A 24,156-nucleotide genomic window follows, 5' to 3' on the forward strand; every position below is an offset into this window, starting at 1 on the left:
GACATCACAAAGGGCAGTAGCCCCTCCCCCAGGTGGGTGACACTCCCACAGCTAGGTGTTTGTTCTGCCCTCTGAGTCTGCCTTCTCACCGTAAACAATAGGACATGGAGCCAGAAAGCAGCGAGTACACCCGAGCCCTTCCAGAGAGGGGGCGTGGTCAGACACAGCTCATTTACATATTTAAAGCTACAGACACAGAAACAGCCTGTTCTGAGCAGGGCTGAAATAGAGGGGTTTATAGACATGATCAAATACAGGATCAGAGTGGATTTACAACAACACACTTCACACACATGATGAAGAGGAGCGAGGACACTGAAAGAAGAAGAGATGAGACCTTTAAGAAATTATTTGTTTCGGTAATGAAAAAAGTTTGTTATCTTTCATCACAATATTTTCAGAAAGGGTGTTTAGTCACGCCGGGTCTTTAAATAACTGCGCCCAGATTTGATCTCATTAAATATCAAAGAGTCTTAATGTAAGAGTAATGTGTTGCTCACGGGGCATTTCTCTCTGTTCTCCAGAAAGAGCATGTGGACTCATAAAAACTGCGTTTGCTTTTTGCCCTGCGTCGACTCCTCTGCCCGACAACGGAGTGACGGATGACTCGTGACCATGTTTCCACCGCTCGCCGACTTTGTTCTCTGCACCATTACGCTCGCTGAAGTGCACTTTTGGTTCTAATAAGGGGTTTTGCACACCACAGATCCAGCACACTCACAGGATCCCTCTCTGTGAAGATTAGGGGAAAGTTCCTCCTCATTTCTCAGATCTTTGTTTTACAAGCTGGAAATTATACGACTCCATCCGTCATCCTGAGTACAGTTGAGTTTTCCACATTTTCCCCGATGCCGTGGTTTCATCTCCGACCAACATTCGAGTTGAGTAGCCGCTCAGTCATATGTCAAACTTTTTATGTCCACCCTCATAAAATGTCACTTTTGAGATTGAACCTCATGATCCGACGCTCATGAAGACTTTTTGATCCCGAGGGCAAAATGTGGAGAGTGATCCGACTTCTCCTGTTAGACATGGGTGATCCACCGATTTAACGCTCTGTCTTTTATTTGTCTCCTTATCAACAAAACATCAAGACAGCATGAAAGAAACATCATGCCTGCAGATAAATCTGTCGCACAAAAGGAGGATTTATAAATGTTTCTTGGGATGGTTTTGGACTTAAATTTAATTATCAAATTAAAGATCTTTATGAGCGACTTTTACCAGCAAGCGTCGATTTCTCTCCACCATGTAGGCGACCTCGGGGCCCTCTTTAATGTTATGGCCACATTGGATCGACCACAGGTACATCCCAGAGGGAACTTAAACAAGTCCATCCTCGACTTTGGGTTCAAGGAAGAGTCAAACTCTGATCTTCTTGGAGACAGACTTCTTCACCGCTCTTCACCCGAAACAAACTAAAATGTTGTTTTCAAACGTTGTCACCAGTTGTCCACTTTTCCCTGCAATAATCCCTTTCGCCACTAGAGGTCGCAAGCTCATCTTGAACACGGTTAAACATGGCGTGCTGTACTCAGCAGGCTTCTCTATCCCGCCAAGTTAAATAGTTAAATAGTTAAATAGTCTAAATCTGTTGTTAGCTCTCTCTGCAGACGTGATGGCTGCCATCTTGTTTTGATCTCTCAGCCAATCAGAGACTGTGCCTACGAACAGCTGACGTGTGAAGGGCTGATTAGAAGCCAGCACAGCCTGAGATAGACGCCATGTGCTGAAAAACAAAAGATAGAAGTGATTTTAAGGGATTCTTTTCAGCCTGTTCTAGAATCAGTCGTTCTGTGATCTTTGAACAAAGCGGCTCTAAACAAACGAACAATCACCACTTTAAATGTTTTAAACCTGTCACAGTCTCTCTCCTCAAACTGCCTCAGAGGAACACCAAGGATCTTTTTTTTGGTTTCGGGTGAAAAGAAAACAAAGAAAGTTGTAGCTTTTCTTCTTATTACATAAAAAGATCAAGATGTATTTTCCAACACTGAGGGGGGAAAAAGTCAAAGGAGAGGAAGGATGGTCTCTTTGAAGAAGCCCCGCCCACCCCCTGCGCATAAGCTCCGCCCACCTCGTCACTGAAGCAGCCACCCAGCGGACACTTTGAAGTGTGCCTGTCTGATCAGTGAGCTGCTGGAGTCCGGACTGAGCGCACGCGCCCGGACGTTTCCTCCTCTCATCCTGGGAATCTGTAAAGTCCAGCTTGGTGTTGGACGCTTTCAGAGGAGAGGACACTGAGTTCACTCTGCGCTCCGGACGTCTCTGCTCTGTTTGCTTTGAGTTGGTTTTAAAGTGGAATAATCTTGATCACGATGCTTCAGACGCACTGAGAGGCTTCTCCGTCCTTCGGGACATATCAGGACGTCCAGCTTGTGTTTGTCTTTCCCCCCCTTTTTGGAGAGTATGATTCATGTCTGCATGGATTACATTTAAACATCACCTGCGGAACACCTCGGACCCACAGTAACGCAGCAGCCTCTCACCAATGAAAGATCTCCCCGCTGCGCATCCACACAGTACGCGGATCGAGCGCAGTGAGACCAGCGACGGAGCCAAGTCTCGTCCCGGTGCCGTGGTCCAGCTGCTGACCCCCCTGGACCCACTTCGGCAGGCAAAGCGGCTTCCAATCCGACTTCTCAAGATGTTGACAGCGCACACCGGACACCTGCTGCACCCGGAATATTTACAGCCTCTGACCTCCGCCCCAGTCAGCATCGAGGTATTTATTGACTTTAGTCAATATTCTTCATTTGCACTGACATGGTCCTGGTGTCTCAGCAGCGCGCGCGCACAATGTAAATATAACTCTGAATTTATTGACATGTCATTGGCTGTGACAGCAAACCTGAGCAGACCACGAATACATCAGATCTGACTTTGACTGAAAAAGAGTTTAAAGTGCGCGTGCAGGCTTCAGGTCACTTTGAACAGTCATAACTTAATTTAAGGGTTAAATTAGATCTTGAGCGGAAATAAACACCAGAATTATTTCATTGTTTTGCTTCTAAAAGAGTTTAAAAAGTGACTGTATGTCTCATATATGTCCGTCAATTATCTTTATTCTCATTAAGATGTTGTTGTTGGAAATTAAAAATGTCAAGTGATGTATTTTTTTTTCCACCAAAATAAAATAAATCTGTTTTGAGTCATTAATAAAAAATAAAACTAGCAGATAAAGTTATCAAATAAAGTTTTTTTCTTAATAAAAATAAAGTCAGGACCAGCCTATTTGGTTATTGATTAAATCTAAGTGTCAAGAAAGGCCGTTTGAAGACGCTCCCTTAGATTTGAGGCATCTTGGCTGTGTCCTGTTTTCATATTTACAAGTACAAAGTGATAAACTTGTAATATATCCCCTTAATAATAATCACATCCACTCAAAGTTATTGGCAGCTGTAGTTTAATTAAATGTCAGTTCAAGATTTTTTTAGGCTAAAAGATGATATAAAATTGTTCTGTCTCCAGGCAGAATACATCATAAAGAAAAATGACAATGCTGATCAGAATCTGTGTCTTTCTTGTAGCTGGATGCCAAGAAGAGTCCCCTGGCCCTGCTGGCTCAGACCTGCTCCCAGATCGGGAAACCAGACCCTCCGTCCTCGTCTAAGCTCGGCTCCTCCTGCAGCCCGGGGGACAAGGAGTCCGGCAGTCGCTCCTCCAGCCTGAAGCACGGCGAGCGCCGCCCCTCTGTGGATGATAAATGTAGCTTCAAGCCTTACAACAAAGGCAGCGGAGACTGTCGCAGAGACGGAGTCAGCAGCAGCAGCAGCAGCTCCAACAGCAACAACAGTGATAAAGTCGGGTTCAGGGTGCCAAGCAATAATGTTAATTCAAGCAGTAATGGGAATTCAACCACAGGCCAGCAGCAGTCCTATCCGCCACACGCTGCTTCACCAAACTCCAGAGTAGGAAGCACCACCCCACCCGGACATACTCAGCCCCCAAAACAGAGCCAGTCTCCGGTGTCCCACTCCCAGACTACGAATGGAGACTCTGCACACGAGCAGGGCAGTCCAACCAGCACGAGCAGCATCACTAATCACCAGAAAAAAGATGCGGATATAAGCAAGAGGAACTCGGACAGTCCACATGATGCAAATTCCAGCCACGCTCGAGCCAGCACCAACTGCAGCAACAGCAGCTCTGATGGAGGCTCAAACCACGAGGGGGGTAAAGCAGATTCCTCCCATCCTAACCTGGGTCCTGGTCGCATTACACCCATTTCTCCTTACAAAACCACCCAGCCTCTTTTCCCCCTGCCCTCCTCCAATTTGGGCTACCATGGATCTGTAGTTGGGGCGTATGCAGGCTACCCGTCTCAGTTTGTTCACGGTATGGATCCGACGAAGCCGAACCTTGGCATGGCAAGCCTTGGAGTCCCGGGAAAGCACCCGAGCTCCAGCCCCCTCACAGGTGCCTCGCCTCCGTCCTTCATGCAGGGTTTGTGCAGGGACCCCTATTGTTTAAGTTATCCGAGTGTGTCCCATCTCGGCGGAAGCAACTGCAACTCCTGCATCCATGACCCCTCCTCCTCCCTCAAATCAAACTTCCCCTTGGTGTACCCCTCCCACCCTCTTCACTCCCTCCACCAGAGCTCCAGCGTCTCCTCGTCCCTCTCACACCCTCTCTACACGTATGGATTCATGCTCCCAAATGACCCCCTTCCCCACGCCTGTAACTGGGTCTCCGCTGCAGGGCCGTGTGACAAACGTTTCACCACGTCAGACGAGCTCCTGGCTCACCTCCGCACACACACGGCCCTGCCTGTGGGAATGGACAGTAAGCTGCTCTCTGTTTCCTCCTCTGGACCTGCCTCCTGCCACCTTCACCTCCCTCACCAGAGCAGTCCTGGCTCAATGCCCAGCTCCCTCTCTCTCAGGGCTCCACACAGCCTGGGATTAGCTCGCTATCACCCTTACAGTAAGGTCCACCTGCCCCCCGGACCCTCCTCCATCTCCCTGCACTCTCTGCCAACCACAGGCCCGTACTACCCTCATTACGCCCTCTACAGTCAAAGACTCGGATCTGCATCTGCCTTGGGATACCAATGATGCACCATCTGCTTTCAAGTTTTAAGAATTGATTTGACATTTTGGAAAATAAGCTTATTTTCTGTCCTCTGGAGAGTCAGACGAGAAGATGGATACCACACACTTATATCTTTCTGTCAAATACGAAATCACAGCCAGCAGCTAGTTAGCATAGCTTAGCACAAACACTGGAAACAAAGAAACAGTTGGCCTGGATCCAAAAAAGGCAGTAAACTAAAAAACAGAACCACTTGTTTTTAATCTGTAAAAATAATGAAGCCTTAAAAGTGTTTTATTGGCGAACATGACTGCAGCAGGCTAAAGCTCCTCGCCCAAAGATTATCGACACCATGAGAGGAGAACATTGTAGTTTTAAGCTCAAACTTCGGCCATCTTCTTTGTTGTTTATCCGGAAGTCTCCACAAGAAGAAAGTGTATGCACACCACTTTGTCTCTATCCTGGTTGGCATTTATTGATTATGTAGCATGTCAACCATATTGTAGGTAGCCATGACTGTTAGCGTACCCTGCTTTCTTGTCTATTAAAGGTAACTAAATAAAACCGAAATTTTCAAGTAAACATCATGTTATATCAATAGGATATGTGAAACAAGAGATTGAGAACTAGGCTCCTCTTCTCCTGGGCTTCAAAACAATCCTACTTCTCTGGGCCAACACAAATATCGCCCCCTGGTGGCCTGGAGGCTTGAGGCATGTCTTAATTCAGCTTTATTTATACAGCACTTTACACACAACACAGTCGATCCAAAGTGCTTTACAACACAGATAGAGACTAAGGCAGACAGCAGAAAATCAAATGCATATAAAGACATCGCCATTACTATTTTTAACTGTAACAGTAACAGCAATAACTACTTTATGTACTTTTTACTCAGAGGCTAACACGACTTTTTTGAGAATACAAAGTCAGGAAGAAAATGCAAAAACTGAACTTCAAGCTGCTCTTTGGTACTCTAAATGTTTCCATGTTTCCATGCTTTGCTCTATGCTAAGCTAACCGTGGTATGATTCTTTGTTTGACTTCCCTCAGAAAGGGAATAAGCTTTTCTTAAATGTCTTTTCCTTTGAGTTTGTACTGAGTTGTACTGCGTTGCTGCATCCTCTTGATTTAAGGCTGGATTCAAGAGGAACACGGATCAAAGTGCAAGTCCTGGATTTTGACTTGAGTGCATCTTCACCCTTTCTTTACACACAACAAACGAGATTTGTCGTTTCTAATCAGGCTCCACTCCTGAAGATCAGAGCGCTCTCCTTGTGGCTCTCGCATGTCGGCACATTGTTGGGATACTTTTGCGACAGACATGACGGCCCTCGGGAGACTCGTGCCGCCCTGTGGGCTCGGCAAATTGACGGTTGGACGCTGTGTAAAAGCACTTGAATGTTCAGAGTTCTCGCTGCAAATGATGATGATTTAGTGCAGAAAAAATGTAGAGTGGCGAGGACCTGCAGCCGATGTACGCCCGGCCGCAGGAGATGCATGTAAGCTTGACACACCTGTTTACTCAGCCCCATGGTTTGTGATGATTTGTTTCAGTTCCTTCTGTTTTTGTTTATTCCTACTGAGAAGTTGTATTTATTTTCATGGGAAGTCTGTCTCTCTTTCATGTCCACCACATAAATCTCTTCTCATTCTGCGATCCTCCTCCGAGGAGTCGAGCTGGATGACAGATGCTGAGTACGTCGTGTCTTAACACTTCTCTGAGAATGAATGTTGAATCACATCTCTCTCTCTCTGTGGACGCCTGGGCTTTTTTGATTTGATTTCTACAAAATAATTGAAAAAAATGAGATGTGATATTTTATATGTGAAACTGGAACACCTTGTGGCGGTATCCAGTTGGAGGTGAGGGCATATTTTGCTAAATAAATCTCATTGAGGATGTATCTTCTGTCTCCGTTTCTTTGGGTCTTATCTGATATGGAAGCGAAGTTTTGAAATGTAATCGCTGCTTCAAGAATGTGGTCATTGGTTTTGTTTTCTAAAGAGCACATGTTGAACCTTTGCACTTTAATGTGCACATTGCTCATTCTGTGTTTAAATGCAACGTGAAGCTACAAACTAACTACAGCGCGCTAACATTAGCATGCTAACACAGCAACGCAGGACACAGGTGATTGCAGCTCCAGCATAAAGGACGATTTTTCCACTGCCTGTGTTTGACTCGTCAGAGGCTTTAAGACGAGCAGCCGTGTGTTTTGGTTTCATGCAGGGTCAGGCTTTTTGTTTAAACGGCGTAAACAGGTGGTCGACAAATTACAGGAAGTAGCTTAAATGTTCTACAACTTCTACAAACCCGCTGGTTGCTCTTTGATGCTTTTGGCCTTTTGCTGGCTTTGTTTGTGTTGACTTAGTGAGCATGAAAATGATGTCACATATACAACATGGCCGCCACCTTTTTCAGAAGTGAAGTGAACTCTTTTGGGACTTTTTTGACGAGAGCGTTCGAGATGAAATTAGGTTATCATTTGGGAAGAAAGTTGCTCCATCCCTTCAGGGAAAATTAGTGAATGGAAGACGTAAACTTCTGCCTCTAGCCTGTCCGCCTGTCTTTGGTGCTTCGAGTATTTTAAACATCGGCTATTTTTACGGGGAAAGCAGAACATGACGGATGAGTTTTGGTGTGCTTTACTTCCGCTTATTTGTCCCCGTGTTGACAGCAGCTCATAAGCAGACCACAGGGATGCAGCTGCTCGCATTCCTCTGTCCTGCAGTAAACACGGTGTCACCTTAAAGCCGCAGCATCCTTATTTAGAGCCCGAGCACTGACGGTGCTTTCTTTCTTGTCATGAAGAGCCAGTCCCATCAGGGTGTAATGCATACACACTGTCGGGTAGCAGCCGAAGAGCCACTTGCCGCGTGTCCTCAAGACGAAGACCTGACAGTCGCTCAAGTTACCGCGGTCCACGGCGTGATTGGCAGCTGTAATATGCCATTTCCTGGCAACATGACACTGTGACACCCTCGGCGAAGTATAGATGACCCACGCCGGTCAATCACGACTCTGACAAGGGAGCCACGGGGGTCAAAGCTGCCCGGCTGAAACAGGAGAGAGCGCTCCTGTTTCAGAGGTCTGAGACGCTCCGATGGGGTGTCTGAGTCCGACAGGAGGGCATGAGATCCTGCAGGCCCACTCCGGAGGGTTCATGTTTCCCAATACGGCCCGGAAAACTGACACACTTAGTTTATTAAGCATAACAAATGAGCTGGCTGCTGGTACAGCCGTGTACGACTTGTCTCCGCTCCACGCCAGTGTTGGGTTTAATCTCTGTGGGGTTGTGTTCAGAGAAAATATTTCTTTGGGTGGATTTTCTCTGTTTGGGTGCAGCTGTGTTTCGTGGACTAAATGTACAGTGACAGGCACAGTGTTGGATTGGGACGCCACTCACAGTTTAAAGGGATCATCACGTGGTCATCTTTTCATGCAGAACATTTATCTGCCCAGGAACATGAATGACAGATGTTGAAGTTTGTTAAGGACGAATTTATTTTTTTGTACTGGATGTACACAACAACTTGCAGCAACACGTTGGCTTTAAATATAGCCTACATCATGGAGCTGACCTGGCAGCTGACGTACAACAGGAAGTCAAAGGGCTGACTGGTCACAGCTACTCCGGGAGATGGGAGTGTGAGATGAGGCCCAACGGCACGCAGTCAGAGACCTCTGCTGAGCTCCTGAAGAGGGGAGTAGGTGGCTGCGACTCCATGGGCCGTCATGTGGGTCGATCTTAAGAGTGAGCTTGGGACTCCCGGATTCATATCTCAGCTCTCTGGGCCTGTCAGCGGCACCTTGACGAGCCACAGGACGAGCATCCTGCAGAGTCTTCGCGGAGCGTTTCAAGCGTGCATGTCAGGGATCCATCTATCGCAGCATCATCGTCGAACTTAAAACCTTGAAAAGCCAAGGGCACGACTTTCAACTTCCTGTCTCATTTGAAGGTGAAACAAAAAGCTTCAGCCCGTCTTCTGACAGCGTCGTCGTTTTCACACACTCCCTCAGTCATTACTCAGCGGTGCAGCAAATATTTACGATTTCCTCCTTTTCGGGCCTCACTTATTTTCTTAATTTGTTCCTGGTGTTTCAACAATAAACCATTATTCATATAAAAGCCTGGCTGACTCATCAGTCACGCTGTTTTCCTTCAGTAAGATTAGTTTCACACCTCAGAGAGGCCCAGGACAGCCCGTAAAGAAACCAGGGCCAAATCTCCTGCTCAAAGGCGACTTAAGGGAGGGGGCGGAGGTTACTCAGTCACTATTCACTCCCCCTTTTCCCCCCGCCAGTCATCCTTCACAGAACCAAACTCTGCTCTACTAATCTCTCAGTAACTGCAGCTTTATTTTATCTGGTGTCGGGGACGTATTTTGCTGCCGTATCTGAAAAGTCTTCGGGGGGGGGGGGGGGGGGGGGGTATTGTTCTTGTAGATGAGGTTCTCGTCTCCCCGGTTGGTCCGAGAGCGTCCTGGGTGCAGCTTGACAGCTTCAGTGATTAATGATGACAGACTGTGGAGCTGCTCTTTCATCACATGACAAGCCTTTAACCTCTCTATCAAGCTAAATCAGGGCGAGAGAGAGAGAGAGAGAGAGAGAAAGGCCAAAAGAAAGACAGTGGAATCTTCTTCTGCATTAAATCATTAAGCAGAAATGAAAGACATCTGTGCGCAGACTTCCTCTGAAATTTGTAGATAGAAGAGTCCTTCCCAGAAATAGACTCCTCTGCTTTCATTTTGCCTTCTTTCCAACTTTATCACTTCATCCATCATCCGACTATGTGGGCTTTTCAAGTGGTCCAAAAATAAAAAGAACACAGATGTCAGCCATGCTATACTGATGTTTTCTAAACCGCCATAAAACCCATAACTTACATCCACCCACAGACGGGGAGAAAATGATGGAAGTAGACTTTTCTCTCGCTTCCAGAAAAAACACTCGAAAAAAACTTTCAAACGGGGAATTTGTTGAAACACGGCAGCGGAGCTTACATGTTAAATTACCCAAATCCAACATTAAGTGAGTCTGCACTTGAGCAGGTAATTTTGAGTTCTGAAAACGGAACATTTCCACCTCTCTTTCCTCGTCCCGTTCACCCCGTCGTCTGTTATAGAAAATGACAAAAAAAAAAAAACTTGGACGGGGGGAGTTCAGCGGCGTACAAGAGGGCAAACGCAATTATGGTTTCCTTGCTAATGTTCATGGCCCCAGCTGGTTTTGATCTGGCTGTTCTCCGATGGCTCCCAGCTCAGTTGTCAGATCTCATGCATCACAGACCCGGTGCTTCACGGAAAAACGTGCTTTGGCAGCGACTGGCTCGAGGGCCTGGAGGCCAACGGGTTGATGGAGGGTTAGCCACATGCATGAGGCGGCGCGGGGGTTACAGGGGGGTGACACCATCCTCCGCCTTTCTCCATCTGGATCCTCACGGTCACATTTTCTCATTCCTCGTGGTTTTTCACCCTCTCCGTGAATGTAACCGCTGTAATTGGCCAACGTGCCCCGGAGCAGACGCCACGCCACGCCACAGACTTGGGAGGTCAAAGAAAAGGTTTCCAAAGTACACACACATGGATGGCAACGGGACTGAAAAGAGGGAGAAAAAAGTACAAAGAAGGAATGAGAAAGAGATGCTTGCATGGAAATAAGCAGACATGATTACTCAAATACAGTCATTAAGGAGGAAATGTTGTTTTTCAGGCTGTCAGGATGATTAATGAGGGGCGGCAAATCCCCTCAAACACTGTTGTTTAGTCTAACCAGAAGACCTGATCTCCGCCACTAAGTTAGAACAGACACGATGTGTGTTTTGTGCTTGTTCAGTGTGTGTGTGTGTGTGTGTGTGTGTGTGTGTGTGTGTGTGTGTGTGAAATGTTGAAAACTAAGAGCAGAAATAAGGCTGTAGAGGAAGAGAGGAGATGAAAGGTGAAACGAAAGAGAAATGTTGGAGCGAGTCATCAGGAGCTAAAATAAACACACATGCTAACTAGCTAGCTTATAAAGCTAACTGAAGCTTTTCAGGAGCATCGCCAAGTGTTAAAAAATGAAGGCAATGCATGAGTGCAAATACCTTGCAGTTCCTTCAATGTCCACTAGAGGCCATCTCCAAAAAGACCAGGAAGTCACATACACACCTCACTGTTTTAACACGTGCACAGCCGGGTACTAAAACTAGCTTGGTCTAAATAGCTCTTATCGCTAGCTGAGCTGTGTGATCGTTCCTTAGAGTGAAATGAGACATTCAAATACCCCATCGTTCTTTTCCACCACTGTGACGACAGGAAGTTGCTGTGGTTGCTCCTTAAGGGTCGAAATAGCATGCGGTTAAAGCAACTTTCTGACGAGCTGGAAACGTAGCCCAGATAGCCAAGATAGCTACGACCCTGTCAACAGGGAAAAGACGGATTATATCTCCGTGTGGCAGTGGCCATTTTTGGAAGCAATCAGAATCAGAATCAGAATCGTCTTTTACTGCCATATTATTCACACATACGAGGAATTTGTCTCGGTGTCGTGGTGCAAAGACAGGGAACATGGGAAATCTCCCAATCTTAGAAGCTCCTTCTTATAAAACAAGGCCTCATTGTTTCTACCATCCATGAAAGTCGTGAACCTATCAACACAAGCGGGGCCTCAGCGAACGTTCAAAAACCACAACTCATTTAATTCATGTGCTCAATTAAATCTAAACCATTTTCTGCAACGTGCAACATGTCAGCCGCTGATGAGAAGCACTCTGAGGAATTTCTTTTTTTTCATTTGGAGAACAAACAGTCAGAAAACTAATTTGATGCTGCAGGAGATCACATGTCCTTCAGTGTGAGTGTCAACACGTTCGACAACATTAGACCTCTTTGTGGGTTTTCAAGGTTTTCATAAAGCGCTGTGCCAAAGTCCTCAGAATCTCCAGATGTTCCTCAAAATAAGGCTGGAAAGCCAATCAGGACGAAGCTTTCCGCAGATGTATTACAGCTCGACTGGTTGATTTAGGAACTGAAAATGACGAAACCGTGTTGCGGTGTCTCGAGGCCCAACTGGCTTTAATCATTAAGCGAGCAGCTGCAGAGCTGGGTGATGTCATGTCAGCGGATGGGACCGCGATGTGATGCTACGTTAAGCCTTCAAACTTCTTCTGATGTTTGATATAGATGGACATATTTTTGAAGCACAGTCTTAAAACATGAGCTGTTGAGTTTGTGCACAAAATGAAGAAGGTCTGTGTCACATTTCATGGCAATCCATCCGAAAGGTCTGGAGACGTTTTCACTCACAACAACTTGAGTCCACGTCGTGTAGCCAGCAGATTGAGTCAAAAGATAAAATAAGTCACTGCGGTTCATCTTCTACTCGACGTCATTCTTTGCACCAAAGTTTGTTCCAACACATTCTGAAGTTTTTGAGATATCGGGATAAACAAACTCAATGTCTCACCTGCGATTGGATGAAAAAGACGCCACGTTATTGAGCGTTTCTTCTGAGGACCTTGAATGCTAAACCAAACATTATAATACCCTCAAAACCACAAATCCAGCTTCCACAGGCGCTGAAGGAAAGGTCACCAGGGTCACGGAGGTCGCTGACACATCTCGGTACGATTCAGGGGTGAAGTTTGTTTTCACAAAGCATGTCAAATGTTGTGTACTGTAGCCATCTGTTAGCGGATGCTGCCGTCCAGTCTAATGCTGCGCTAACCTGCACGTAGACAACAGAACAGTGGAGGAATGGCGTCCTGTCGTGAGGCGCAGTTTGACAGTCTTTTGTTCTGTAAAATGGAGATAATGTCAAACGTTGGCCGTGTAGCTACATTTAGCACAGACATGTGGATGTTAACCTACAAGGACGGCTTAAGACTGGTGTTGTTAGCAATGCTAACGTTAGCCACGCTGGTACACTTGGAAGCGAACCAAGACCTCAGTGTTTAAGCAGACCAGAATCCGGTTGGTTGAGGAGATGTTTCACTCAAAGCCGCCAAAGTCCACATAACAGTTCAGGCCAGAGAGATCGCCAAAGTCACTGTGGTTTATCTTCTGGTCAAGATGCATCTTTGCACCAATCTTTAAGAAAATCCATCCAACATTTTACCCAAAACCACCAGACCAGCGTTCCCTTCAGGGGTCCCTGAGCTGTTACAAGACGTCCTCTGGAGAACATGAATGTTTGCACAAAACGTTGACCTCATGGTGGCCTGAGATGAAAACACGTTTAGAATTAGCAAAGTTATCAAGTATGAACGACTATGCAACATAAAATGATTCCAATCCATCAAACAGATGTTTAGATTTGATCCTTCCTGCAGCCAGCTAGCCTTTGAGCTAGCGGGGCTTAAAGTGCAATAAATCATCCGAGTGTTTGTATTCACTGATAATCTAATCAGGCTCACATGAAAAGAAAAAAACCTGTGAAAACAGAGTTCCAGACCTGAGAGGAGGCAGCATGCAGATTGGTCTGCAGGAGGAGGTGTCTGACAGCTCACATGACTGACACAAACAGTGAGGGAGTTGGACAGATGAGAGGGGGGGGGGGGGGGGGGGGTTTGAGGGTCAACACATCGCCTGTGCATTGAGTGTGGCCCGGCAGCTGTATGCATAGGGGAGCCTTGGCCTCCTGCTCTGCATGTCAGGGGCCGTGATTAATGACCTGCAGGCCTTGCTCTTTACCCCCCCCCCCCCCCTCCCTCCACCCCCACAGAAGTCACTGCAGCCACTGCTCATTTAACGAATGGACGCAGTCGGAGGAAAGACAGGCGCGGAGGTTCCGTTCGAGTGCACGGACACGTGAAATAAAGCAATTCGCCTCTTACAAAACACCACTTTTCCAGGCTGCGTGTAATTCCAGGGTGGGAGCGATGATTTCTAAGATTACTGTGCCTGTGCAGCATCGAGGCTGAGAGCGGTGCCCGTGCCTGTGTACTGGTTCCCAGCTTGTCAGGCAGCTGTCGAGGAGTGATTTATGACCACTAGACTCCAACCTGTCTTCACTGCCAGCTCAGTATTGTTACAACTGACAGCTAATGAGGCCAGACATGCTTTCAAGCAGAGCACTTAACAGGACTTCAATCTTCCCCCGTCACGAGCACCATTTTTGCACTCTCGCAAACAGCAGCCTCCTTTTCTCTATGCGTGCCTTGTTCTCCGTCTTTCTGTAGCTGGAATATCTGACAGGCAGTGAAAAGCTTTCTGCCGACCAAGAGAGATGTTTCTGTGAAGGCAAAAAGGCACCTTTCAAACACACATATAATCTAATAATCAACCCTTTTCACATGGCGTTAAAGAAATAGTTAGAGAAACACGCCCGCTCCTTTCATGCAGAGAGGAGAACGACGCCTCGCTAATGTGTTTACGCTGTTAGCTTAGCTTAGCATAAAGAGTGGAAACTGGGAAACGGCTTTTTGGGTTACTCTTTATTTTTCATGTAGAAGAACTTTGTCGTTTGTAAGAAGTCCTGAGGAATCGGAGGTGTTTGGATCTGCTCAGGCCACATGTGAACAGATCAGGAGGACGTAAAGTCGACTCCTCGCGGCTAGCCGCCCTGGGCGCACTCTGAGGCGGGTAAGAAGGCAGCGTGTGGGCGACACAGAGGGTCCGCTGTACACGCAGGAAGCAGCTCTTGCGCTGTCTTTTCCACGTGTCGTCTCACCGTGTCTGTTTTTATCGTGAAGGTATCAGCGGCTCTTTGACCCGCTGCTAGCTAGTCACAAGCTAACGGGAAGTTGTTTTGACCTTGAAAGAAACGCTTTAACGACATGAAGTCAGCTGAAGTCTCTAGATTATAGTACGACACTGACGACACGTCGTTGTTTCTCCGAGGATTAAAGTAAAATCTGCTCCACATGACTCGTTGTGTGGGATGAAGAAAAGTTCATCTTGTCTTTTATGTGAAACTTCCTGACACTATTTACAGTTTTTTTACAGTTTGAATTAATCTGCAACACGGAGGCGCATCATATTTAAATGCATCCACATTGATGGCAACAATAATCTCACAATCATTCACGTGATGAGATTAGAGGTCAATCTGCACATTTCACGCCTCATATTTAACTTCATTTGACTTCTACTTCTGAATGTTTGAAAACCAAACAAACGTCTGCCGGCGTTCGTGTCTGTTCACCAAAACAAGAGTCTCTGTTAGAAGAATAAAAACTGTGTCTTTGGCTGCTGGCTTCCTGTCAGCCATGATTAATGAGTGTCTCCTGGATACTTCATGAGGCCTGACAACTCTTTCCCTCCTGCACTGATGGTTCCAATAAATGCTGCAGCATCGCCCCCTGGTGGATGATGACAGAAAGTGTAGAAAACAACAACAACTCTGATTTTTTTTTTTTTTTTTTTTTAATGTAAGCTTTATTAATAAGGAAACTAACTGGTCTCTTTTTCAAAACGTGTCCTTGATTCAGACAGGAAAGTGTTTCACACAAACAATGAGCGAAAATATATTATGAGACATTAAAAGACAAGTAAGTGTTTGTCAAGATCGCACACAAACAAATCTTGAGCCAGATGTGTCCGCCTCTGGGTCGCTCATCCTCTTTAAAGCAGCCAATGAGAGCAGCAGAGTAAATGGATCTGACTTTAAGAACAGACAGCTAGAAAAGGTTCAGGTTTCCACCTGCCTGCACATTAACAAAGGGAAGTGTTCAGTGTTTGCTTAAAAGGGAAAGAGGACTTTCATCAAATCTTATGAGACATAAACTGGAAACCTCTCGTGCCCCATTTCACTGAACTCCTAACAAACGGAGACAGACAGAGAAATGATATGAACCCCTGCTGTGACGTTGACAGGATCACCTGAGGACAAAATTCACCTGAGAGCGGGCTAGACTCTCTGCTGCCCTCTGCTGGACTCCTCCTTCTTAACACGCTGTTTGATATAAGTTTTATAAGTCGAGACAGTTTAACCCTTGCATGACTGGCGACAGAAAAACTTTTGAGAGTCATCCAGAACTTTTCCAGAAGTTGTCCGATGTTGGACGCAGTGGAGATTCCGCTCCAGTTGCTCCATTCTGAAGCACTCTGGCGTCGTCGTGTTTGCTTTATGTTACTGTATGTGCGTGATTTAAACCTGTTGTGATCTCCGCTGGAAGGAGTCGTCCCGCTGCCCCCTCCCCTTTCCCGGCTCCTCCTCTCCTCTCCTCGGGCTTCTCGCTCCATCGAGCGAGCTCTTCCCAAACTTTCCGTTCCCAGCAGGGCTTCCTGAAGCTTCTGTTTGTAGCTCGAGGGCGACAGCAGAAAAGGAACCAATGGAGGACGAGTGAAACATGCTCAGATAAGAGATGGTGCTGGAGACGCAGCAGGCGGACGGAGCCGTCACACCGCTGCTGTCCCCGCAGGACTCCCGAGGGACGCGGAGCGCGTAAGTTTGGATGAGATGGAGAGGAAGGGCCCGGTCTGCCTAGGAAGAACTTTAGAGACGCGGCTCAGGCCCAGTGCATTGTTGTCATTTCCATGCAGGATCAGTTTTGTTGTTTTATTATTATTTGTCTTTAAAGGGCTGAGCTGTGTTTGGAGCGCGTACGTGGCGCGCGACACGAGCAGTTAATTTGCATTCACAATCTGCTGAAACGTTCAAGATATGCTCCTCAGTGATCTGCTACTGTGCAGACATGATGTGTTCACGTCACTCCTGTACAATTACAGTGTTATAAGGACACGTACGACTGTGTTGTGCAACTTGTTGCTGTTGCAGGATATTCAGATAACAGTGACTTCTTGTGTGATGTGTGTGCAGGTCTGAGGGGGAGAATGGAGGGGAGAGGAGACCGGGGCGGAGAGGAGGAGGGTCACCTGCAGGCCTCCAACTGTGTCTACACCCAGAGTCAGAGCCTCCAGAGAGCAGGAGGAAAGCAGCAGGCATGAGGTGAAGGAGGTCAAACTGTCTGTGTGTAGTAAACACCATCTCATGATGTCTCCTCTTCAAAGCTAAAAACCCTCCATGAATATTTGTCCTGAAGCGTCTCCAGAGCAGGACGTGCTAGTTTCCTCTCTCTTCAAATCACAGTCACATTGAAGACTTTCAGACTGATGTGAAAAAGACAGTTGAACTGATGGTGTTGGACTCAGACACACTAAGTCGACCCTTTTAGCCTCTTTCTGTCAAACACTCAAAGGGTGTAATCGTTGTTATTTGTTTAATCTTTTTTTTGGAGTGGGCGGTCACACTGTGGTCATGTGAACAAGAATAAACATACAGTTTCACCACAGACAGACACAACAGCTTCACATGCGTCACACATTATGAGGCTATTTAAGTTTAGTTATACAACTGCATTCAAGTATGTTGAAGTACTTTAACGAGTAGTTTTATTTTATAATCTTTATGTTAATCTGTCTCTTTGTTTTGATATAAACTGTGTCACTACTTACACACATCTCAAATACTCTCATTCTAAATCTGATCCTGTGTTTGATCATGTCTATAAACCCCTCTATTTCAGCCCTGCTCAGAACAGGCTGTTTCTGTGCCTGTAGCTTTAAATATGTAAATGAGCTGTGTCTGACCACGCCCCCTCTCTGGAAGGGCTCGGGTGTACTCGCTGCTTTCTGGCTCCATGTCCTATTGTTTACGGTGAGAAGGCAGACTCAGAGGGCAGAACAAACACCTAGCTGTGGGAGGGTCACCCACCTGGGGGAGGGGCTACTGCCCTTTGTGATGTCATGAAGGGAAACTCTCCAAAAACGGCCTGTTTGAGCTCACATTTACTGAAAGGTGGAGCAGGCAGAAGACGGACTGAAGACACATGTTAGTGAAGTGGATTTTATAGAATATGTGACCTTTAGGGACTGAAAGGTCGGATTACGCAAACGATCGATCTAATGTTTCATCGTGTGGTCGGCGTTTGAAGCTCATATAGCGGGATGTGTTTTACTCTCTCTCCCTGTGTGCTTTAAAAGTGTCGACAGGTGTGGAGCTCTGTGACTCCACCTGCATGACCAAAGTGCTGTTTACCGATTTCACTGTTGCTGTGTAAGCAGCCCTGACGTGACCACAGCTGACGGCGTGCAAAGCCAAATAATAAGACACGCACCTGTTGACATTTACAGCGTGTGGATCAGAAGACGTGAGCTCACTTTTTGTTTCGTGACCCGCGCGGCTTCAGTGACCTACATTAGCTGTCCGCCGCTCGGCGTGCTACGTTGCTACTCAAACATTAACACGGACCTTTGATTTGTCAGATTAAAACCCGCGGAGCAGCTTTCAGCGGCGCAGAGTCCCAGCGACTGTGAGACCAAGTCTGACAGGAAGAAACCCCAGACCAGCCACGTAGGGAGAAGAGACACACACACACACACACACACACACACACACACACCGTTTGTTCTACGTCATACACACAATGTTCCCGTTTCTTATCAAAACAAGCGTCCACTCTGCTTCTCCACAGATATCTAAGACAAACACGCAGTATCACAAGCTGTTCAAGGAGGTCAGCAAAGACGAGACCCTCAAACAGAGTAAGAGTCCAGTTCCTGTTCTCACGTGAACCTAAGACCAGAGACCGGTTTGTCTGAAGGTTTTGTTTTGTGTCCTCAGGTTACACGTGCGCCCTGCAGAGAGACATTTTATATCAGGGCAAAATGTTCGTCTCTGATAACTGGATCTGTTTCCACTCCAAAGTCTTCGGCAGGGACACCAAGGTACCGAGGAGTCAAGACCACATGAACCTAGACTGAGACAAGACTGGGACCAGAGTGGTCTGAGACTGAGACAAGACCGGGACCAGAGTGGTCTGAGACTGAGACAAGACTGGGACCAGAGTGTTCTGAGACTGAGACAAGACCGGGACCAGAGTGTTCTGAGACTGAGACAAGACCGGGACCAGAGTGGTCTGAGACTGATACAAGACCGGGACCAGAGTGCTCCAAGACCAGGACCAGAGTGGTCTGAGACTGAGACAAGACCGGGACCAGAGTGCTCCAAGACCGAGACATACCCGAGACCAGAGTACTCCTAGACCGAGACATACCCGGGACCAGAGTGCTCCAAGACAGAGACCAGAGTGCACTGAGACAAGACCCAGACCAGAGTGCTCCAAGACCGAGACAAGACCCAGACCAGAGTGCTCCAAGACCGAGACAAGACCCAGACCAGAGTGCTCCAAGACCCAGATCCGAGACCGGGACTAGAGTGCTCTGAGACTGAGACATTTAGAGATCCAGACCAGGACGTTGCGTCCTCAGATTATCACATGTCGGTGTTTTGTGTCGTCTCCAGATTTCCATCCCCGTGGTCTCGGTGACGTTTATCAAAAAGACCAAAACCGCTCTGTTAGTGCCAAACGCCCTGGTGATCGAAACTACGAGTTATCAGGTGAGAGGAGCGTTGACACACTCGGTTCTTTGACACACTCGGTTCCGAACATGAACATGAGATCTCTGATTCTGATCGTCTGTCTTCACAGCACGTCTTTGTGTCTTTTCTGTCCCGAAACACAACCTACAAACTTCTGAGGACCATCTGCATTCACCTGGAGGTAAGACACGCCTCCCGTCACCACCAGGGCTTCTGATTTAAGCTGTGAAGGAGGTGGGGGGGTTCGGTGCCTTGCTCAAGGGCACAGAACCTCTCCAGCTACCAGACAAACATCCACATTTTGGTCCGCATCGGGACTTGAACCGGCGACCCTCAACCCAAGTCCCTGCTGCCGCTCCAAAATACAGTCGCTACAGTTGTTCACACACACACACACACACACACACACAGGGGCGTGGCCAGAGGGTCGGCCTGGGGTCACATGGGCCTCCCTGAAATCTGATTGGCCCCCTCGAAAAAAATCCAAAATCTATTATTGGCTATTTGCCAAATCAGAGGTGATTCTTAAGTTCCAATCAACTGTTCTGGAAGTTTTCAACACCACAGGAAGTGGTTACGTAGACATCGACCATGTGGCCGCAGGCGCTGGGGATCGAACCCTTGAACCTCCGGTTGAGAGACGCCCTCTAAAAGAAAAAAAAAACTCAATCATTGATTTTGAACTTCAACTTTCGATCGTGTGATTTTAAAGAACGAGTCTCGTTTGATTTTATTAGCACCGTTAGCATCGACCTCCTCGCTGCTTTAACGCCTCATTTTACCTTCATCACTGATTTTAAACGTCTTCCATGTAAAGCGTGTTTCTTCTGTGTGAGTCCAGGTGGAGAAGACCTGCAGCAGCCCCACCAACTCATCGTGTGAGAACAGCTTCAGGGTGGATTGTCCGTCGACGCTCCCTCTGGTCAGTTTGTTCTCTTTCCCGTGTTTTCGTACGCCGTGTACCTCCCATACCGCCGGGAGCTTTTTCACAATGTTCCCCCTCTGAGGTGAAAGCCGCGCGGAGCGGCGCACACCTCTGCATGCGCTGTCTATTGTACACGTCTTCCTGTCTGTGCGCCGCAGGACTTCTCTGCAGACTTCTCCGACCTCGACGGGGTCGTCCAGCAGAGGCGGCAGGAGATGATGGAGAGCAGCAGCTCCGGCTCGCAGACTCCAGATTATGACAAGATCACAGGTGTGTGTGTGTGTGTGTGTGTGTGTGTGTGCTCCATCCTTTAACACTTTACCACCCCCGTGTGTGCGCAGGGTGTCGGGTGTCACCGCTGCTCACACGCTCTTTGGTTTGCAAATATTGGGAGAGAAGCCAAAGTGAAATGTGAGCTGTTGAGACTTTGTTAAAGCAGAGACAGTTGGAATGAAAACGGCGGCGAATTATTTGACACAGTGTTTCGTTTGACGAGCCCAACGACGAGCACGCCGTCAGGGCGCCTCGTGCCTTTGATATGATCATCATATTTGCTTTGCAGGAGGCAGATGGAGTCACGGTTTTCTCTCCGTTTTTGTCTGAGCAGACTTTCCCGACACGTTTCTGAGCGCGGTGAAGAGCGGCGAGGTTTCAGTCCACGCAGACATCCACCTCCAGACGCCCAGCCAAACCCACGGTACGTACACGGCCGTGTTTACACGAGAAGGACGCTGCGGCACGAGTCTGTGGTCATTGTTGTCGACCTGCGGCGTGCGGTTAGGGTTAGGGTTAGGGTACACGGGTAAAACCTCCCACACGACCTGTAGAGAAAAAAACCCCAATAAAGGTCTCCGGTGTCATTTTATTGTGAAGTGTAAATAAGTTCAACATTTCACAGAAAACAGAAATTGTTTCTTTGAAGTTTTAAAACGTTTGGGTATCATCCGCCGTGCTCACAGAGAACGCCAACCACGCTGCAGTACCCTGCATGGCCAGTAGTGGTACCGTTTTTAAAAGGTGTCGTCATGTAAACAAACAAACACAACAAAAGGTTTTATTGTTTACGTCTGAAAGTGTTGTTGCGTAAACATGGCCGTAAACTCGTGTCTGTTGATTTAAATCTGTTTGATACTTTTACATGGCCTGTCCTGCTTACTCAGATAACAGCTTAGCTTAGCTTAGCTTAGCTTAGCATTAATGCTCCTAACGGGTGAAAAATCTAAACAGACCACCTCTGTGTCTACATAATCTTAAAACAGGAAAAGAGGTGGAGTTAGGGGCGGGCCTTAAGCCTCCTGGACGACCTGTCAGTCAAACGTAGAGCTGGAGGGTGTGGCCAAAAAAAACAAAACTCTGATGTTTTTATTTTTTAAAGAAAGACAACAAATGACTCCAACTATAACTTGTTTTTATAAAACCAAAGTAAAACTGTAAACTCGTTGCAAAACCAAACCAAGTGGACACTGGAGGAACTGCAGGACCGTCAGTCTAAATGTTCCTTTAATGTTCAGCTCAGTTTAACTTTCATCTTCTGATCAATATTTTTCTGTCTCGTCTTTCTCTGCAGCGTCGCCGAAATCGCCGCTCAAAGACAGATCCTCCCAGCCTCTGTCGTTACACAACATCCTGCTCATCTACCTGTTTCTGTGAGTTCACCTTTCACCTTTCACTCTGTGACACTAAAACTTCTCTCATCTCCCCCACATGGTCTGTGGGCGTGTTTGTGATTGTTCTCCGTGTTTTGTTGTGCTCGTGTCTCTGGGTTTCCGTGTCCTCACAGAGTCGGCGTTCTCGTCCTCTCCTCGTGTTACATGGCTTTTAAGATCGTGGCTCTGGAGCACCGTTTGAACTCGCTGGTGTCCATGGGCGAGCACGTGCACAACGAGTAAGACGCACACGATCAAGCGCTCTCGCACGTCAGACGACTCGTCGGCACGTCTTTGAATCTTCACGTGTTTTGGCGTTCGTGACTTTGTGCAAACTTTTGTTGCAGGAATTCAGTGAGCCAAAGGTCGCAGAGCGAGCTGAACGCTGAGATCTACGGAGAGCTGTCAAACAACTTGTTCAAACTCGAAAAGGTTCGTAGAGGAACTCGATCACGCCATCTAATGTCTTACCCGCTGATGGTCTGATCAACCACATGCAGCTTTTAGCACTTATATAACCATTTATCAAATTACTGTACTGCTAAAACTACTCACTTTGGCAAACGTACCTCTGCTTCTAATGTTCTAACTCTGCAACTGTGTACTGAATGTCCTCATATTGTCACACTTCAAGGACATTTACCAGAAACTGAACATCACGCTATTTCAGCTAAAACTTCTGCTGACACAGCAGAGGACGTACCGAACTGATAACGATTTAATCTTGTGACTTCTGATATTCGTAGTCCATTCTCTTGGTTTTTGGCTTGAATTTCCCTTTTTCTTGAATTTCCCTCAGGATCAATAAAGTATCTATCTATCTATCTATCTATCTATCTATCTATCTATCTATCTATCTATCTATCTATCTATCTATCTATCTATCTATCTATCTATCTATCTATCTATCTATCTATCTATCTATCTATCTATCTATCTATCTATCTATCTTGTTGTTAGCTTGTTATTAGCATGTTGTTAGCTCGTTGTTAGCATGTTGTTAGCATGTTGTGTTTGTTTAAACCGGGGCATTATTAATTAACTCTTTCGTTAGGACGTGAGTGTAGGAGCGTTGGAGGTGTGTCCTCTGAGGAGGGCGGAGGCTTCAGTATGGAGGAGGCGTGGCCTAACAGCAGTTTGTTTTGGTTTCATGCTGAAGCTCAACGGCGACACCTACTGGATCAAAACACTTCCTTTTTAAGTGGATGTTTAATCTACAGTAGTTTGTTGTGTTTAATCTGTTTCTTTAATTGTGTTTCAGATTCAAAGAAACCTCCGGAAGCTACTTGAAGAGACTTAGAAGAAGAAGCTCGACCTTTTCCTCCAACTCTCTTTCATTAAAGATTTTGGTGATGGATTTGCAGCCAAAGCGCGGACGTCTTATCAGAAAAGCTTTCTTTTTCTTTTAATTGTATGTTTGACTTAAATTGTGCAATAATATCTTCCTTCCTCCTTTCTTCCTCTCAGGACTCGTGTGTGTAGCAGCCACAGTTAGTGTGTCAGTGTTAGTGAACACAAGTTGTGTTAATATTTTTTCAAGAACATTTATTTTGCATTTCACATTAGTGCGATTTTAAACGGTCCAACGGGCTTTATTTCAATGTTTCCGGACATTTCTTCAAAGGTCAGCTCGCCCTGTTGAACGTATATTTATAAATGAGACGCTGAGGGATGTGTGTGAAGGTTTTAAATACATTTATGGGAAACATTTCCTCAGATTGTGAGCTGTTTGTTTGCTGTGAGAGTCGAAGCTTGGGCGACATTAGAACTTTTTTTTTTTTTTTAATGGTAAATAAGAATAATCTGTATTTCATTAACAATGCAAGTCGTATATTTGATAGCTTTCACACCATACCTTTAAATCACTTTTGTGCCTTAAAAAAAAACAAACGACAACCTGTCATTTCTGGAGTGTTAATGCGAGTGTGTGTGTTTGCTGCTGCGTTGCTATGGTTACCCATTTTGTTGACATTAAATCAGAGACACTGCATTTAGCCGTTGTACACCTCACAGGCCTGAAATAAATGTCTCCGTCTCACACACACACGGTGTCTGCTGAGTGTCTTTATGTTTTCCTGAGGGAGCGGTGAGGACGTCAACAAGTCGCCCTTCAAACAAAGCACAAACAAATTCATGCAAATCCGAGTTATACAAGCGGATCACAGTGTTGGAAAAGTCAGAAGAGTTCAAGCTGCTTGTTGTAGAGGGCATGGGCGTGTCCAGACTGACCCACCTGGGGCGGCGCC

At 46.5% G+C, this 24,156-nt stretch overlaps 3 protein-coding genes across 3 annotated transcripts in view; 2 read left to right on the plus strand and 1 right to left on the minus strand.

Moving 5' to 3' along the window:
• pik3r1 (phosphoinositide-3-kinase, regulatory subunit 1 (alpha)) overlaps positions 1-24,156 on the minus strand; it is a 142,222-nt gene that overhangs the window by 55,057 nt on the left and 63,009 nt on the right. The window lies entirely within an intron of this gene.
• On the plus strand, positions 1,792-6,941 carry LOC306837391 (zinc finger protein 703-like). Its single transcript, XM_079365049.1, has 2 exons — positions 1,792-2,725; positions 3,531-6,941. The coding sequence occupies exons 1-2, from the start codon at positions 2,492-2,494 to the stop codon at positions 5,055-5,057; spliced, it is 1,761 nt and encodes a 586-aa protein (XP_079221175.1). The 5' UTR covers positions 1,792-2,491; the 3' UTR covers positions 5,058-6,941.
• On the plus strand, positions 15,822-23,957 carry LOC306837403 (GRAM domain-containing protein 2B-like). The gene is made up of 14 exons (XM_079365066.1): positions 15,822-16,402; positions 16,778-16,906; positions 18,223-18,310; positions 18,432-18,501; positions 18,581-18,684; positions 19,262-19,357; positions 19,449-19,520; positions 20,181-20,261; positions 20,423-20,534; positions 20,872-20,961; positions 21,832-21,910; positions 22,045-22,149; positions 22,258-22,342; positions 23,172-23,957. The coding sequence occupies exons 1-14, from the start codon at positions 16,323-16,325 to the stop codon at positions 23,208-23,210; spliced, it is 1,230 nt and encodes a 409-aa protein (XP_079221192.1). The 5' UTR covers positions 15,822-16,322; the 3' UTR covers positions 23,211-23,957.

Source organism: Symphodus melops, assembly GCF_947650265.1.
Source record: "Symphodus melops genome assembly, chromosome: 16".
Taxonomy (NCBI): Eukaryota; Metazoa; Chordata; class Actinopteri; order Labriformes; family Labridae; genus Symphodus; species Symphodus melops.

Excerpts from the sequence above, each read along its gene's own strand:
- LOC306837391 (XM_079365049.1), top strand. The coding sequence starts at position 2,492 with ATGAAAGATCTCCCCGCTGCGCATCCACACAGTACGCGGATCGAGCGC. Across the intron at positions 2,726-3,530 it reads CCGCCCCAGTCAGCATCGAG|CTGGATGCCAAGAAGAGTCC; the intron begins GTATTTATTGAC and ends TCTTTCTTGTAG.
- LOC306837403 (XM_079365066.1), top strand. The coding sequence starts at position 16,323 with ATGGTGCTGGAGACGCAGCAGGCGGACGGAGCCGTCACACCGCTGCTG. Across the intron at positions 18,502-18,580 it reads AGACGAGACCCTCAAACAGA|GTTACACGTGCGCCCTGCAG; the intron begins GTAAGAGTCCAG and ends TTGTGTCCTCAG. Across the intron at positions 19,358-19,448 it reads TCGAAACTACGAGTTATCAG|CACGTCTTTGTGTCTTTTCT; the intron begins GTGAGAGGAGCG and ends CTGTCTTCACAG.